Raw genomic sequence first — 15012 nt, 5'->3', positions numbered from 1 at the left:
ACATTATACCACAAAACTCTTTTTTTGGTTTTGTACAAGTTTTTCTAAATCAGACTGATTTGATATGTCTAATATTCGTGGTGTTAAAAATAATAAATTAAGGATTTAACCCGTATTAAAACAGCAAATTAATAATAAATTTTCTTTTTTTATTAATGGTGATTCAAAAACCCGTTCCACCAAACTAGTCCCACCAAAAAACCTATATATATATATATATATATATATATATATATATATATATCAAATGCATTTAAAAGGCAATTTGAGGCCAATATGGTGTTTGTTTAAGGCTAGAGGAGAGAGGAAGATTGTTTTCTAATAAGAGTTGAAACTCTTTGAAATGTGATGATGTTCACGAGAATTGGAATGGAGGAAAAAGAGAGGACAAGTTGGATGATCTGCAATCTGTTCTCCTCCTCATGAGTGAAGTTCTGTGGTGTGTTTATGGGTCAAAGATATAGCAAGTTAGGTTTTCTCTTAAGGTCTGAACCGGTGAAGTTGAATACTCTCTAGTCTCTACTTTTCTTTTTGAGAGTGCAAAAAATTATTAATAAGAGTTTTACTTGACGTAGGTGAAAATTTGAGTTATAATAGTTATAATATTCTGAACTGTATTTTATGTAGTTTCGATCGAAACTTTTGTCTCTGATTTGTCTCTGATTTGACTACTTTTTAGAAAGAAGAACTCACAATGTAACGATATTAGATGAGTAAGATTAAGATGATTCATACCATATCAAATTTATCATCTAAGAAAAGAATTGAAAAAATCCAAACACAAAACAAAGTTGTTCCATGTAACGACGAACTATCGGTATCCACAATTAATGTTAAAAAAGGTAAAATATTAATTCTAGGTTAATGTGCGATGTCTCATTTATTCTTTGTCTAATTCACTATGTATAAATAAAAATTCAAATATCTCAACTGGTAATTTCTAAGCGTGAATTACGGTGAAGATCATGATAAATTTTTGTGTTATTAACTGAAAAGTATAACATCATTAATTGAGAAATATTTCATTATTTCCAACGAACACATGTTTTGTTTTGATTATGTTAATTTGAAATATACTTGTCATGTCCATTGACTATGCAAACTTGGAAGTTTCATTTTTGACTCGTGCAAAGGAACTATTTCTTGGCAACTTAGCCTTTCAAACTAGTACTTTTTGTAATGATCGACTCTTGGGTAAAGCCTAAACCTTACTCCCTTCCTTCTATCGGAACAGGCACCAGATCTTTAGATCCGATGCAATTAGAAGTCAGTCGATTATGTCTAAAAATGGTTTCAGTCCAAACTTTTTTTGTCGAGTGAAACTCCGCTTCTTAAGGGCTTCTTTGGACAGACTCACTCCCTTACTCGTTGGGGGACCCTCGATTCTTTAGTTTTCCGAGAATGTTGGGCTAGTTTACGGTTCCGTTTCTTGCTTGACGGTACGTTTTTAACCAAGATCGAAGGCTCTGATACCATCTGATAAGACCGAGATGAGTTTTCTGTGCTAAATAGAGAAACAAATGAAAATATAGAAGAAATTGGGAGAAAGCTTGACTGATTCGAGACGCCACTCTTCCATCTTTACATAACAGCCCTTCTTTTTTCCGTATAACCAGATTCCAGATTCTTTCCCTATCGGGCTTGTTGTAACACATTGATAGTTGACTTTGCTAATGTAATATATTCATTTACTTTTATAATTTAGCATTTGTGAATCCAAAATATCACTAATATAACATATTTCATGGATTCTGTAGTTCGAATTTTATAGCTTCTTTTTCTCATTTTTACAACCGTCACTTTTGTCTAATTTTAGTAGCTTTCAATAGTTTTATATATCATCATTAATTAAGAAATATATTTAAAAAAAAATAAAAAAAAAAGTTTATCTTTATAGTCCATAAAACAATTGATGAACCGGAAGTTTCTAGAGATAGAACTAAATCTATTGGTTCAGAGAATATTCAAAAACTAGAATTTGAAAATCATCTTCTCGGAGCTTTCATAAAAACTCTTACGATTTATGAATACTCTTTACTATATTTTATCAAACCTCTTTAAATCCTTAGATTAACCAATTCAATAACAGTTTCATACAATGTTCAAAAAATCGTTAGTCGGTAGCTAGACGTTTGATAAGGGTTTAGCGCCTAGATAGAGATAAATCGTTTGCTGATCTATTCCAATCGGTTCTATGCATTTATTAATTTTGATATAATTATGGTAATTTAATCTAAAAAATTACATACATTAAATTTGTCGAATCCACATACAAAACTTCTTCTAACTTATAATTTTTTAATATTTTATTTCTTAAAAATTGGCAACCACTCATATTTATTAATTTTATTAAATATTTTCTCTCTTCCCCTTTTCTTCTTTTTCTTCCGGACCCTCTTCTTCCAATTTTCTGCAACTTTTTTTTCTCTCTCACTAGATAATCACCCGCGCTACGCTGCAGTATTTTTTCAGATTTTTTTATCGTTTAATTTAAATATAATTTTTAATTATGTAATCATTCACTCATGTAATAAATAATTATTCTTAGTATTAAAATATTTTTTCCGAACAACATTTTCAATAATGCATCATACACACACTTCCTAAACAATGTTCGTCTTAAACCAATTAAATAGAGGGTAATGTTGGGATTCTCGAAACCTAATTAAGAATTTGATGATTAAACTTCTTACATACTCTTTACCCTCGGTGATTTATTATCTACATATACATTTTTGCAGCCACTTTGTTAAATAAATCCTCAAGTTGAGACTTATTTACAGTGGCTGTCATTGGTATTTAATAATTGTTTTTGATAATTAAAAAGTAAATCTTAGAATTAAATGTTTGCATTTAACTACTTTCCCACAATCTCTCTACATTAACTACACAATTAGTTACTAAAATAAAACTTCCAAAATATTAATATCATTTAAACACTACAAAATTATTATTTTTTAAATTGTTTTTTTCATGACTATAACAATTCGATTATAAGCATCAAACCGTAGAAATATTTGATAACAGTTAATTACTACAAAATTACAAAATATTTAAACAATGATTCATAAACATATCATAAATAAGATCAACATTAACAAAATAAATAGGTTTTTTTACGGGACGGATTGGCGGGACGTTATTTAATAACAATTGTAAACTATAAAATAAAAATATTTTATAGATAGATACAATTTGCAAACTTTTATATATACTAACTTTTAAAAAAAATAAATTGTCTCCGCAGTATACCGTGGGTTAAAATCTAGTATATATAAAAATCTGCAAACTATTCAAACTATTAAATAATTCATGACTACTATACACTCATTATTTGAGTTAAGATTACAGAAAAACATCTTCGAGTATGAGAAAACCGATAAAATAATTTTATTGAAAAACATATAATAACAAAATAAATTTAGTATTAGTACAATTAAATATGTAAAATTAAATAATAAATACATCATTAATCTATAAATTAGAAGTTGAAGAGCTTACATTAATTATTTAGAGGACACATGGCAAATGCTAAAGTGATGATGTGTCAATCATATGGAAAGAGTTGGCCAACTTTCATATATATGATTTGTTCTTCATTATTTACCCGATGTTTGGCCCAATTTTACATTACTCACATCGGTCATCAATATTTTAGCGTTTAATCGGCGATTAGTCCCTGATTTATGCGATTTTTTGAACCTTGCTTCCATACAATTGGAAGCCTTAGAAGTCTATTTATAATAAAAAATAAAAACCTTTAAACTTAAGAATACTGTTTAACAAGCCCATGTCTTCTATTCTATTCTCTTTGTCGAGCCTTAACCAAGAGTCGTGCCTTTCTCTCACTTCGAATGGCCATGGACACCACCGATTGGAGAAATCACTTCCATTGCTTAAGCTTAACTTCCAACATCTACAAATCCTGGTAACATCTTCATCTATGGATGTGAATTCTGTAAGTCTAAAGAATTCTGGTATTTTGATCCCAAATCTAAATTGTTGAAGGCTTAATAGTGGTTTTGGATGTTCTATACCTAAGTACCACTCTCCCACAATTTCATATATCGACAGAAGCACTGCTTGAGTTTTATTGCCCATAATTTTTTGAAGTCTCGTGATACTTTAGCCTTGAACTCAAATTGCAAACGGTTTGCTTTTGGTCTCGATAGCCTTGTGGCCAACAATCACTCCTCGACAATTTTGTTTAGCGACTTCAATCAACACCCAGCCAACACCCTGAAGGCCTGGATCCTATGTACCATGGTATGTTTCTCTTATTCATGTGTCAAACCTAAGACAAGCTTTGTATGGAATGCTTAATCTATGTGGACGATCGAGTTTTTTCATGTGAGAGAGGATCCACCTGTTTTGTTATGGTTCTACACATATCAATTTATGAATCATGGCTTCAGCTTGACATATCCCATTCATCTAATCTTACGCTTCAAAGGTTAGTATGTGAATTCTTAAAGAGATCTAAACCTTGCGCTTGGTTCTAAAGCAATCCTCAACCGACTACATCACCATAGTCTTCCGAATCTTTGTTTTCGTGCTACTTTGGGTAGCTCATCTTGCTCCGGCGAAAATCAATGCATCGATTCTTTTTTCAACGTCACAAAGTCTTATGACCATGACCAATCTTTTGTCCTCCGAACCTTTCGAGGATGATGTTTCGATTTACCATGACCTCACATGTGTCAATGTGCTCCCAAACTCTTGTCTCACATCTCTCTTGGTTTCAAAGTCGATAAACTTTATCTATATTTGTATGGCATTGGGGAATGTCTACTATTGTACTATTTTAAACTTTGGATCACTTAAATCCTCTTCTTTTTGTACTTGTTCTTATTTGAATGAATGAAAGAAAGTGCTTGACAAAAGAAAAAAAAAAATAAAAAAAAATATTCTTGAATAATTATAATTAATAAATTAAAATATAAAATAAATAGATTTTTGAAATATTTCCAAATATCTTGCTACATCACCACCAATTCCTTCCATGCGAAGATTTTACGAGAAAATATGCTAACTTTGTATAAGTTGTTACAACAATGTAAATCTACATCCATGTGGGAAGTCTAGGCTAGGGGGGAAAGCGATAGTTGGAAAATATTCCAGACTCGAGTATATAGTATAGCGTCAAAAAATTTCCAAACTAGGGATTCGGGTCGGGAAATCCACTTTATAACATAATTTCAAAACTATGGATTCGTCCCATGAAGTCCACTTTATAACTCTTTGGTGTGTTTCCTACCGAATCTGACTAGATCAGCCGACATGATTTATAAAACAAAAATGACACAAATCTTTCCAAACTTACTATTTTCTTTTTATGGATCATGCCTTTACTTCACTCTTAACAATGTTACTAACAAACGCAATAGAGACAACAAAAATTCTTAAATCTTACCAATATGATCATCAAAAGACAAAGCTTCTACGCTTTTTCACCAAGTCTACAACTACAACAACCATCAGATGTCCCTACGCTGTTTCTGTCATTCTCTTCCGATTCCTTAACGACCTCTATACTATCTCGGTTACCTTCTTCGACATCATCGATGTGAATTATTGCTTCGGTTGCTGACTGGGAATCTGGTTGAGTTGAAGCTTCTCCTCCGTTAGTGTTTTCTATGGAAGATACAATCTCTATGCTTTGATGGGACAGGTCTACGGACGGTTTGGGGATAAGGGAGAGACGACAAAGAGGGCATGTTGTGTGCGATGTGAGCCATAGATCAATACATTCCATGTGGAAAGTGTGCCCACATGATGGCATTTGTTGGAGTTTCTCTTCTGCTTGGTAGTCCCCAAGACACACTGAACATCTGTTTTCAAGTACTCAAAGTCAAAATCAGGTGATTCATAATCATTCTTTCTTATGTTTTGGCTATTCAAAGAAAGATAAAAACAAACGTACACAAAAGTAGTTTAGTCAGGTTTCTGTTGGAGCTAATACCCATATTATGAGGCATATATATAATTTTATCTAAGATCAAAAGATTCTACCAAATCGCAAACTCATAAGAACTATTTCATCAAACAACTCAATATACAAACCAAAATTGCACCATTGAATTTTTGGTCCTATATGCCTCCACTCGAAAATGAGATCGCGATTTCGCTTATGTGCAATCCGAACAAAATAATGAAATTTTCATCAACCTAAGGTAACAGTTTCAATGAAATTAATTATGTACACAAGAACATTATCCACTTATCAATCACAAGTGATAATCAAACATTGGAGAGAACAAGTTTATTTCATGAGATAAGCCTTAAAAAAGATCGTGAATCCACAAAAGATAAAATCTTTATGAATAAGAGAGAACTCACTGTGTATCGTTGACAGTGAAACTCTCCTTGTAGATAACAATGGGAAGCATCTCTCTTATGTCTTTGCTCAGTCCTAATTCAGCCTGTTCATAAATATGAGTCAGCAAATCATTAAAAGAACCAAACACATCAAAATGTTTCAAAAACCACAAAATCTTTCATAGATTGAGTAATACCGTTGAGAGATTATTGTTGGTGGGCACGAAGCCACCAAGAGAAGACCAATCAACGTTGGTATTGCTGTTTCGACGCATGATATAAAGAACGAGGAGGACGATTAATATGACACAGATTGGCACACAGACGATAAACGTAAATTTCAGTATCTGGGATTCAGTTGAGTTCGATGGAATGTAAGTTCTTGGGTCGATGAAAGACATCGTCACTCAAACTCAACCAATATTCCACACCAAAAAAAAAAAAAGAGACAAGACTTATTTCACTTTCTGTCTTCCTTGTCACTTGTCTGAAAAAAAGAATAGAGAATCTCTCAAGATATATAGATATGATAGAGAGACGTAGGGAAAGTTTCAAGTGTTATATGGTAAAAAGCTATCAAATAAAGAAGGAAAATATCAAATAGGAAGGCAACAAAATCTGAAATATGGCTTTAAGAGTAGAGATTTTTTTCTTGATATGAGTAATTAGAGGTTGTCAATTTAAATCAAATAATTGTAAGTATATATGGACAATTAAGTGACAACTAAGGGGAGTTTTTTAAAAGATACAAGGTCAAGACTCAAGAGGTTGTTGAAATTGAGTCATAGTCACTAATTAAATTCACCAAGTCACACGGTTTTTGTATATGATTTAAAATGTTTAATTTTCTAGTCAAAGGAATTTAATGATTTTGCTGGAATTAGCTAATATGCCTGAAAGAAATAATATAGTCTTCAGAATTTTGTTTTTTTCCTCCTAATATTAAAAAATATTACTATAATCATAGTTTATCATCCTCTTGTAATATATTTTCTTATTTTAAAAAAATTCAAAGTTTTCAGTATCTTTTTTTTGAACAACATGAAGTATTGGCCTTAAGAAATCGAGTGGTAACATGTTACCTGATTTTTTGTAGTGACATTTCGATAATACTCATATAAATCATTTGATTTTATGTTGTAAACAATTTAATCTAATAATTTAAAGTTAAGAAGTATCTTATTGGATATCAAAAGATATCAGAAAAATTAACAAAATCTAAAACAAAACATAATTGTTCAATGTAGCGACAATACTGTCGTATCCAAAATATATCATAAAATGAAAATTATCAGTTTTCAATTAATGTGATCAATGTCTCAGTCTTTTGTTTCTTTTGTTTTTACTCACTTTGTGTAAATAATAATTTAAACAACTCAATTATAACGACTGACTGTGAATTTCAGCTTAGATCACGATAAATAACTATGCTATTATCTGCAAAAGTATACATTAATAATTGATTATTTTTACTATTTCCAGTTAAGCACGCATTTTTAAAATACTATTTTTGTATAGCAATTAATTGTGTTAGTTTTCTAAGTCCGTTAACCTTACATTAGTAAATTTCGTGGAGGTTTTCTTATGCGTAAAGCGGTAAACGCAAATGAGTGAATGAAATAGAAACTGTAACATGAAAAATTGAGACCAAATTAATAGATTTTTGGATTTCCTAATTTTGAAACACGATAAGTTAGTAGTTTTTCCATATGTTTCAAAATATAGGATGTTTAGGCTAAAACACACAAAATCTAAAAAAACTAATTTTTTTTGTTTTTATATTTTTTACATTGAAACGTAATTAAATATTTAGTGAAATACAGTTTGGCCAATGAAAAATATTACTATAGAATATAATTAGTCACAAAATTGTATAAATTTAACTTTTGCATTAAAACATGAATTTCTGTCCAAAACATCTTTTACGTTTAAACAAAATAAAATGACTACAACATCTTCTAACATGAAACAGAAAGAGTATATAGGAAGATATGAGACCATTATCATAAAGGCTAATCCAATCGAAACCACCAAAAATGTCAGAAAATATTTCCACTATCAAGTGATAAAAGTGTTTGAACGAATTACCAATGACTCTCGCAAAACCAAATAATAAAACAGATGGTTTAAGCATATCCAAACGATCACAAAGACTTCCAAATTTTAAGCTCGTTCTCTACCTGTATTCGATGAAACTGACCCTATATATAAAAGAAAATACAAATAAATTTATGATTACTATTAGTCTACATGATTAACACTTGGGAATACTAAAAAGTAAAAATAGAGACTTCAATAAAATGTAGCTTTCTTTAGTGACGAAAATGTCTCTTCAAATGACTTTGATTTCAGCCTAAGACATCAGCCGATGAGATATTTATGTTTGTATTAAGAGAGTGGTTCGTCGATAAAATAACGCGGTCAAAGCCTTACACTTCTCCATTGTTTTGCCGCTTCTTTTGCTTCCAACTCTACTCTCTCGTCTAGGCAAAAAAACCTGGAAAAACCAAACCGAAAAAGAGATTTTGGTTTGATTATGGATACCACTAAGTATCTCAATAGACCTCAGTCACACTGTATATTGGATATCGGGTAACAATCGAACCAAATCGATATCCATGGATACTCGAATAGAACAAAAAAATATTTAGTGAGTCCAGTGGCGAATCAAGGAAATAATTCTATATAGGACACAATAAAAAAAAATCAATAAAAAGAAAATAGTAAGGCTTGAACTTGAGTTAATGTGGAGCATCATTAAGTAAAAAAGCACTACACTACGTATTCAGGATAAGACACATGCTCCACCAAAGACCAACATGGACCCGCTCCTGAATGAGCTCCTTACAAGCCTACATGTAAGCATAATATATTTTGTCTCAACCCCTAATCCAATAAAATTTTATTAATATTTTAGGTATTTTGGCCCAATATATTCTGGCCCACTACATCTTTGTCAAAAAAAATCGGATATTTGGGTATTTTGGTTATTTTTAGGTATTTCGGATAAAATAAGCATCACCGAACCGATATCTATTAACGTTCGGTTATTTATCGGTTCTTTTTCTAAATATCCAAACCGACAGGTAACCGAATCGAATTGAACCAAACCAAAAAACCTTTGGTTCCTTTTAGAACCAAAAAACCAAAAACCAAAACAACCAAACCGAATGGAATCAAATAACCAAACGCCCATGCCTACCCAGATTAATCCCTTTGAGTTAAAAGAACATGTTCTCAAATCTAGCAACTTTTCATTCCCAATATTTGGGGAAAGCTCTCATATATTGAAAGTAGTTAAAACTTCATAATATCCATAATCTCATAAAAGCTCGAGTTTGTAAGCATTTTCAACAATTTCTCAAATATTTTGTATAGATCTTATATGCCTTTGGTATAAGCTACAACTTGCATTTTCTAATAAATTCAAATCAATCTTTCCTTGATTGTTACTAGACTAGAATACTTGACTTATAAATTTAGACCCATAGTTTTTGTCGGCTTTCATTTTCTATTTCTCATTAACATTTTCAATCTCTGTCCAAACATTCTCATGTTTTTCCGCTGTCTTTTTTTTTTTTTTCTTTTTTTGCACAAACACCATTTATATTAATTTATTGGAAAGATACTCTCCGTTAGAGAGAGCCATTCAGGAACCGATGTGCTTACATGGGAAAAAAGACAATTACGTGCCCTAACTTTTTTAGCTAAACAATTTGCACGGGTATTAGATCTACGAGGAAGAAATCTAATACAAAAATAAGGAAAAAAAACAAACTAATGATCGATAGGAGGCCAATTCTGCTGCGAAAGTCAGCCAATTCTTTTGGTTGTCCAAAATAGAAATCAAATCTGAGCAACTAGAAGCAAAAGTACCAGATGTATCGCCAATAGAGATCATGCATTCCATTGCCCATAACAAGGAATCAAATTCCGCATGTAGCGGTGATAGACTCCGTCGCGCGCTCTTGAGACCAAGATGGATAATTAATTCTTGTCGAACAAGGATCCATCCATGCCCGCTTAAAGGATCTTCAACATGCCAAAACGCATCGACTTGGCATTCAGAGAACGAGGTGTCCGGAGCCGGAGTCGGACCCAGAACAGGGGTAGAAAATAGGGTTTCTTTTTCTTTTAAGGTAGCCTGTTTCCAAACCGCTGCTTCGTGGAGAGTCAATGTCAAAGTTTCAGGGGGAGGTTCACTGAAGTTTTCAAAAACAAAGCGGTTTCTGCTTTTCCATATGTACCAAAGTATCCAAGGAAAGAGTTCCAAGATATCTTCTCCTATTCCGAATTCTCGTCCACGCAAGAAGAGAAAATCAAAATTATAGAATAAAGAGTTTCTAGGAAAAATATTTCATGAGAAAGGAATGGGCGATAGTGCCCAAATTTGTCTCGAGGGTGGACAATAAAAGAGGAGGTGATTTATTGTCTCTTCTGACTCGCCACACCGGGGGCATCCTTTATCTGTTCCCATAGGACACATGCCCCACCCAAGACCAACGTGGGTCCGCTCATGAATGAGCCCCATACAAGCCTACATGTAAGCATAATATATTTTTATCTCAACCCCTAATCCAATAAAGTTTTATTAATATTTTAGGTATTTTGGCCCAATATATTTTGGCCCACTACATCTTTGTCAAAAAAAAATTCGGATATTTGTGTATTTTGGTTATTTTTAGGTATTTCGGATAAAAATCGGTTCTTTTTCTGAGTATCTAAACCGACAGGTAACCGAATCGAATTGAACCAAACCAAAAAACCTTTGGTTCCTTTTAGAACAAAAAAAAACCGAAAACCAAAACAACCAAACCGAATGGAATCAAATAGCCGAACGACCATGCCTACCCAGATTAATCTCTTTGAGTTAAAAGAACATGTTCTCAAATCTAGCAACTCTTCATTCCCAATATTTGGGAAAATATCTCATATATTGAAAGTAGTTAAAACTTCATAATATCCATAATCTCATAAAAGCTCGAGTTTGTAAGCATTTTCAACAATTTCTCAAATAAATCTTATATGCCTTTGGTATAAGCTACAATTTGCATTTTCTAATAAATTGAAATCAATCTTTCCTTGACTGTTACTAGACTAGAATACTTGATTTATAAATTTAGACCCCTAATTATTGCCGGCTTTCATTTTCTATTTCTCATTAATATGTCCAAACATTCTCATGTTTTTCTACTGTCTTAATCTTTTCTATTGCTTCATAATTTGTTGGTAACTTCCAATGTAACGTTATCAAATCGTGGAAGTACGAAAACTCATACCATCAAAATTTTATTATTAAAAAGAAGAAGTAACAAAATCCAAAACAAAACAAAGTAAATTGACTGAAGTAAACAAAACCAACAATCAATTTTAAAATGAGAAATATCAGTTTTAAGCTAATGTGTTTGATGTCCCGATTATTTCGTAAATAATAATACAAACATCTCAAATGTAACGTCTTAGCGTAAATTTCGGCGTAGATATAATAAATAACTTTAATATTAACTTAAACATATACATTATTAGAATTATTTTACCATTTTCCAATGAGCACGTGCTTTGTGGAACACAAATTCATTGATTATGTCAATTTGAAATATTCGTGTTACATTAACTCCTACTAATTTTGTTGAAGCTTTCATCTGCTAATTATAGAAGGTTCGTTGATTGTTGACTCTGCTAATTTGTTATGTCCATTTACTCTTACAAAATGAGTATACACATTACGTTGTGAATCTGAAAAACCACTAACTTTTGTTTGATTTTAGTTTCTTTCATTATTATTTTTAATAGTATATTGTTCAGATCAGATTATTTAGATCTTTTGACAGGTTAAATTTGTTTATTTTGGAGAAACCTCGTTCGCATAGAAATAACTAATGTAACATATTGTAAGTGAATCAACTATGGGTCCGACCATGCCTTGCCTCTATTGATATAATGACCGTTGTTTAGGTTGTTCACCCACTTGGCGTACAACCAAGCCTTGCCTCTATAAATATTTTCAATATGCTACATATGGCATCCACTCTTTCAAACGTTGTCATGTCACATTTAGATGGTAAAAATATCTTGGAGAAGAAAAAAATGGGTTTGTCTTGACGTTCCAAGACATATTGACGTCAATGTGACTAGAAAAAGTCATTTTATGGGAGGGAGAGTGGGGTTACGTTATGAGCCTTGGTCAAGACAATCTAAGGCTCAATATGATGTTTGTTGAGGTCTAGAGGAGAGAGGGCAATTTTCTCCCTAATAAGAGTTGAAATTCTTCTAAACGCGATGATGTTCATGGAGAATTGGAAAGTTATATATATATATATATATATATATATATATATATATAATTGTAAAACTCAAAAGATAAGATATATCATAATTAGCTAAGAAATATTTTACCATTTCCAACTAACATATTCTTTGTAGAACGCAAGTCCATTGACTATGCAAATTTAACATATATTGACTCTTGCTAATTTTGTAAGTTCAATAACCTTGTCACTTTGCTAGGTTCGTTTACCAGGGTAATTTTGTAGAAGCTTTCATCTGCTAATTTTTGTAGCTTCTTTGTTTGTTATGTACACGTACAAACATCTGGTCCGACATATAGACAGCCCAAACCAACACTCCGAGTAGTCCATCTTAGAGCCCATAAACAATAATGAAGTTAAGTTTGTCGAGAAGATAACTTTTTAAAAGTTGTGACAGTAATGCCAATCTTTCCAAACTTACCATTTTCTTCTTATGGATCATGCATTCATTTCACTCCTAACAATGTTACAAGTAACAAACGCAAGAGAGAGACAACAAAAATTCTTAAATCTTACCAAAATATCATCTAAAGGCAAGACAAAGCTTTTATGCTTTTTTAACCAAGTCTACAAGTACAACAACCATCAGATGTCCCTACGCTGTTTCGGTCATTCTCTTCCGTCTCCTTAGAGACCTCTTGACTATCTCGGTTACCTTCTTCGACATCATCGGTGTGACTTATTGCTTCGGTTGCTGACTGGGAATCTGGTTGAGTTGAAGCTTCTCCTCCATTAGAGTTTTCTATGGAAGAGACAATCTCTGTGCTTTGATGGGACAGGTCTAGGGACGGTTTGGGGATAAGAGAGAGACGACAAAGAGGGCATGTTGTGTGTGATGTGAGCCATAGATCAATACATTCCATGTGAAAAGTGTGCCCACATGATGGCATTTGTTGGAGTTTCTCTTCTGCTTGGTAGTCCCCAAGACACACTGAACATCTGTTTTCAAGTACTCAAAGTCAAAATCAGGTGATTCATAATCATACTTTCTTATGTTTTAGCTATTCAAACAAGAAAAAAACCCAAAAGCAGTTTTGTCAGGTTTCTGTTGGAGCTAATACCCACATTATGAGGCCCATAATTTATCTAAGAATAAAAGATTCTTCCAAATCACAAACTCATAAAGAACTATTTTAAACAACTCAATGTACAAAACAGAAATTGCACCATTGAATTTGTCGAGCGTTACGTATGCCTCCACTCGAATGAGATCCCTATTTTGCTTATGTCCAATCCGAATAAAATGATGACAATTTTCTCAGCCTAAATAACTGTTTTTTTTTTGGTTAACATATATAGCCTAAGTAACAGTTTCAATGCAACTATATTCACAAGACAATCATCCACTTATCAATCACAAGACAAAATTATTACGCAAAGCAAAATTGTCATTTCTCTTTCTTGTTCCCATCTCGTACTTTGGTATAATTCATATCACGCAACATAGCTTTGAACTTTTCTATCACAAAAATGTTATTTTTTAATGTGATAAGCCTTAGAAAGATCTGACACAAAAAAAGGATAAAATCTTTATGAATATGAGAACTCACTGTGAATCTTTGACTATGAAACTCTCCTTGTAGATGACAACAGGAAGCATCTCTCTAATATCTTTGCTCAGTCCTAATTCAGCCTGTTCATTCATATATATATATAAGTCAACAAATCATTAAAGAACCAAACCCTTCAAAAATGTTTCAAAAACAACAAAATCTTTCATAGACTGAGTGTTACCGTTGAGAGATTGTTGTTGGTGGGGACAAAGGTACCACCACGCATGCCAAGAGAAGACCAATCAACATTGGTGGTGCTGTTTCGACGAAGGTAAATGACGTAAAGAACGAAGAGAACGATGAATGTGAAACAGATTGGAACAGAGAAGATAAAAGCTTGGTAAAGTTTCAGTTTCTCTGATTCAGTTGAGTTTGATGGAGCGTAAGTTTCTGGAATCGGGTTTTGGTTTGGGTCACTGTAAGACATCGTCACTCAAATATCAATGTTCCACACCAAAAAAAAAAAAAAAAAAGACTTGTTTCACTTTCTGTCTTTTCTTGAAAATAAAACAGAGAATTTCAAGATTTGGAGATGAAGCAATGGTGATAGATAAGATGAGAGAGAGAGGTGGGGAAAGTTTCAGGTGAAGTATTCAGGTGCTATCAAATTGTGATAGCTATTTATTTATTTTATGAGAAGATGTCACAACAAAATATAATAATATAGAATTAAATTTACATAATAGGAAGGAATTGGATAGATACAAAATATAAGATATGGGTTTAAAAATAAAGTTATTTTTTTCTTAATATGGGTCACTAAGTGTTTCTTAAAAAAAGATTGTAATAATTACTATAATAATAGAGATTTAAAGTGACAACTAATGGGATTT

The 15012-nt window shown here is 32.2% G+C and overlaps 2 protein-coding genes and 2 long non-coding RNA genes across 4 annotated transcripts; 1 reads left to right on the top strand and 3 right to left on the bottom strand.

The window, feature by feature from the left end:
• Positions 1 to 5263: 5263 nt before the first annotated feature.
• Positions 5264 to 6823, bottom strand: AT4G10160 (RING/U-box superfamily protein). The gene is made up of 3 exons (NM_117084.3): positions 6516 to 6823; positions 6340 to 6422; positions 5264 to 5831 (listed from the first exon to the last, which is right to left on the bottom strand). Exons 1-3 carry the CDS (start codon positions 6717 to 6719, stop codon positions 5441 to 5443), a joined length of 678 nt encoding a protein of 225 aa, NP_192754.1. The 5' UTR covers positions 6720 to 6823; the 3' UTR covers positions 5264 to 5440.
• Positions 6824 to 12231: 5408 nt separating this feature from the next.
• On the top strand, positions 12232 to 12563 carry AT4G05770. The gene has a single exon (NR_141909.1). It is a non-coding gene; the product is annotated as an other RNA (long non-coding RNA).
• On the bottom strand, positions 12232 to 12600 carry AT4G05765. The gene has a single exon (NR_141908.1). It is a non-coding gene; the product is annotated as an other RNA (long non-coding RNA).
• Positions 12601 to 12990: 390 nt separating this feature from the next.
• On the bottom strand, positions 12991 to 14825 carry AT4G10150 (RING/U-box superfamily protein). Its single transcript, NM_117083.3, has 3 exons — positions 14361 to 14825; positions 14177 to 14259; positions 12991 to 13565 (listed from the first exon to the last, which is right to left on the bottom strand). Exons 1-3 carry the CDS (start codon positions 14604 to 14606, stop codon positions 13184 to 13186), a joined length of 711 nt encoding a protein of 236 aa, NP_192753.1. The 5' UTR covers positions 14607 to 14825; the 3' UTR covers positions 12991 to 13183.
• Positions 14826 to 15012: the final 187 nt, after the last annotated feature.

This window comes from Arabidopsis thaliana, chromosome 4 (genome assembly GCF_000001735.4).
Source record: "Arabidopsis thaliana chromosome 4, partial sequence".
NCBI classification, from domain to species: Eukaryota; Viridiplantae; Streptophyta; class Magnoliopsida; order Brassicales; family Brassicaceae; genus Arabidopsis; species Arabidopsis thaliana.
The sequence above is the reverse complement of the archived record's forward strand: the minus strand, read 5'-3'. Positions and strand labels throughout refer to the sequence as shown.

What these genes read in the sequence shown, in the direction of transcription:
- AT4G10150 (NM_117083.3), bottom strand. Translation starts at nt 14,606, where the DNA reads ATGTCTTACAGTGACCCAAACCAAAACCCGATTCCAGAAACTTACGCT. An exon ending in CCAACAACAATCTCTCAACG is followed by an intron (nt 14,260 to 14,360) that starts GTAACACTCAGT and finishes ATGAATGAACAG; the next exon opens with GCTGAATTAGGACTGAGCAA. An exon ending in TTCATAGTCAAAGATTCACA is followed by an intron (nt 13,566 to 14,176) that starts GTGAGTTCTCAT and finishes ACTTGAAAACAG; the next exon opens with ATGTTCAGTGTGTCTTGGGG.
- AT4G10160 (NM_117084.3), bottom strand. Translation starts at nt 6,719, where the DNA reads ATGTCTTTCATCGACCCAAGAACTTACATTCCATCGAACTCAACTGAA. An exon ending in CCAACAATAATCTCTCAACG is followed by an intron (nt 6,423 to 6,515) that starts GTATTACTCAAT and finishes ATTTATGAACAG; the next exon opens with GCTGAATTAGGACTGAGCAA. An exon ending in TTCACTGTCAACGATACACA is followed by an intron (nt 5,832 to 6,339) that starts GTGAGTTCTCTC and finishes ACTTGAAAACAG; the next exon opens with ATGTTCAGTGTGTCTTGGGG.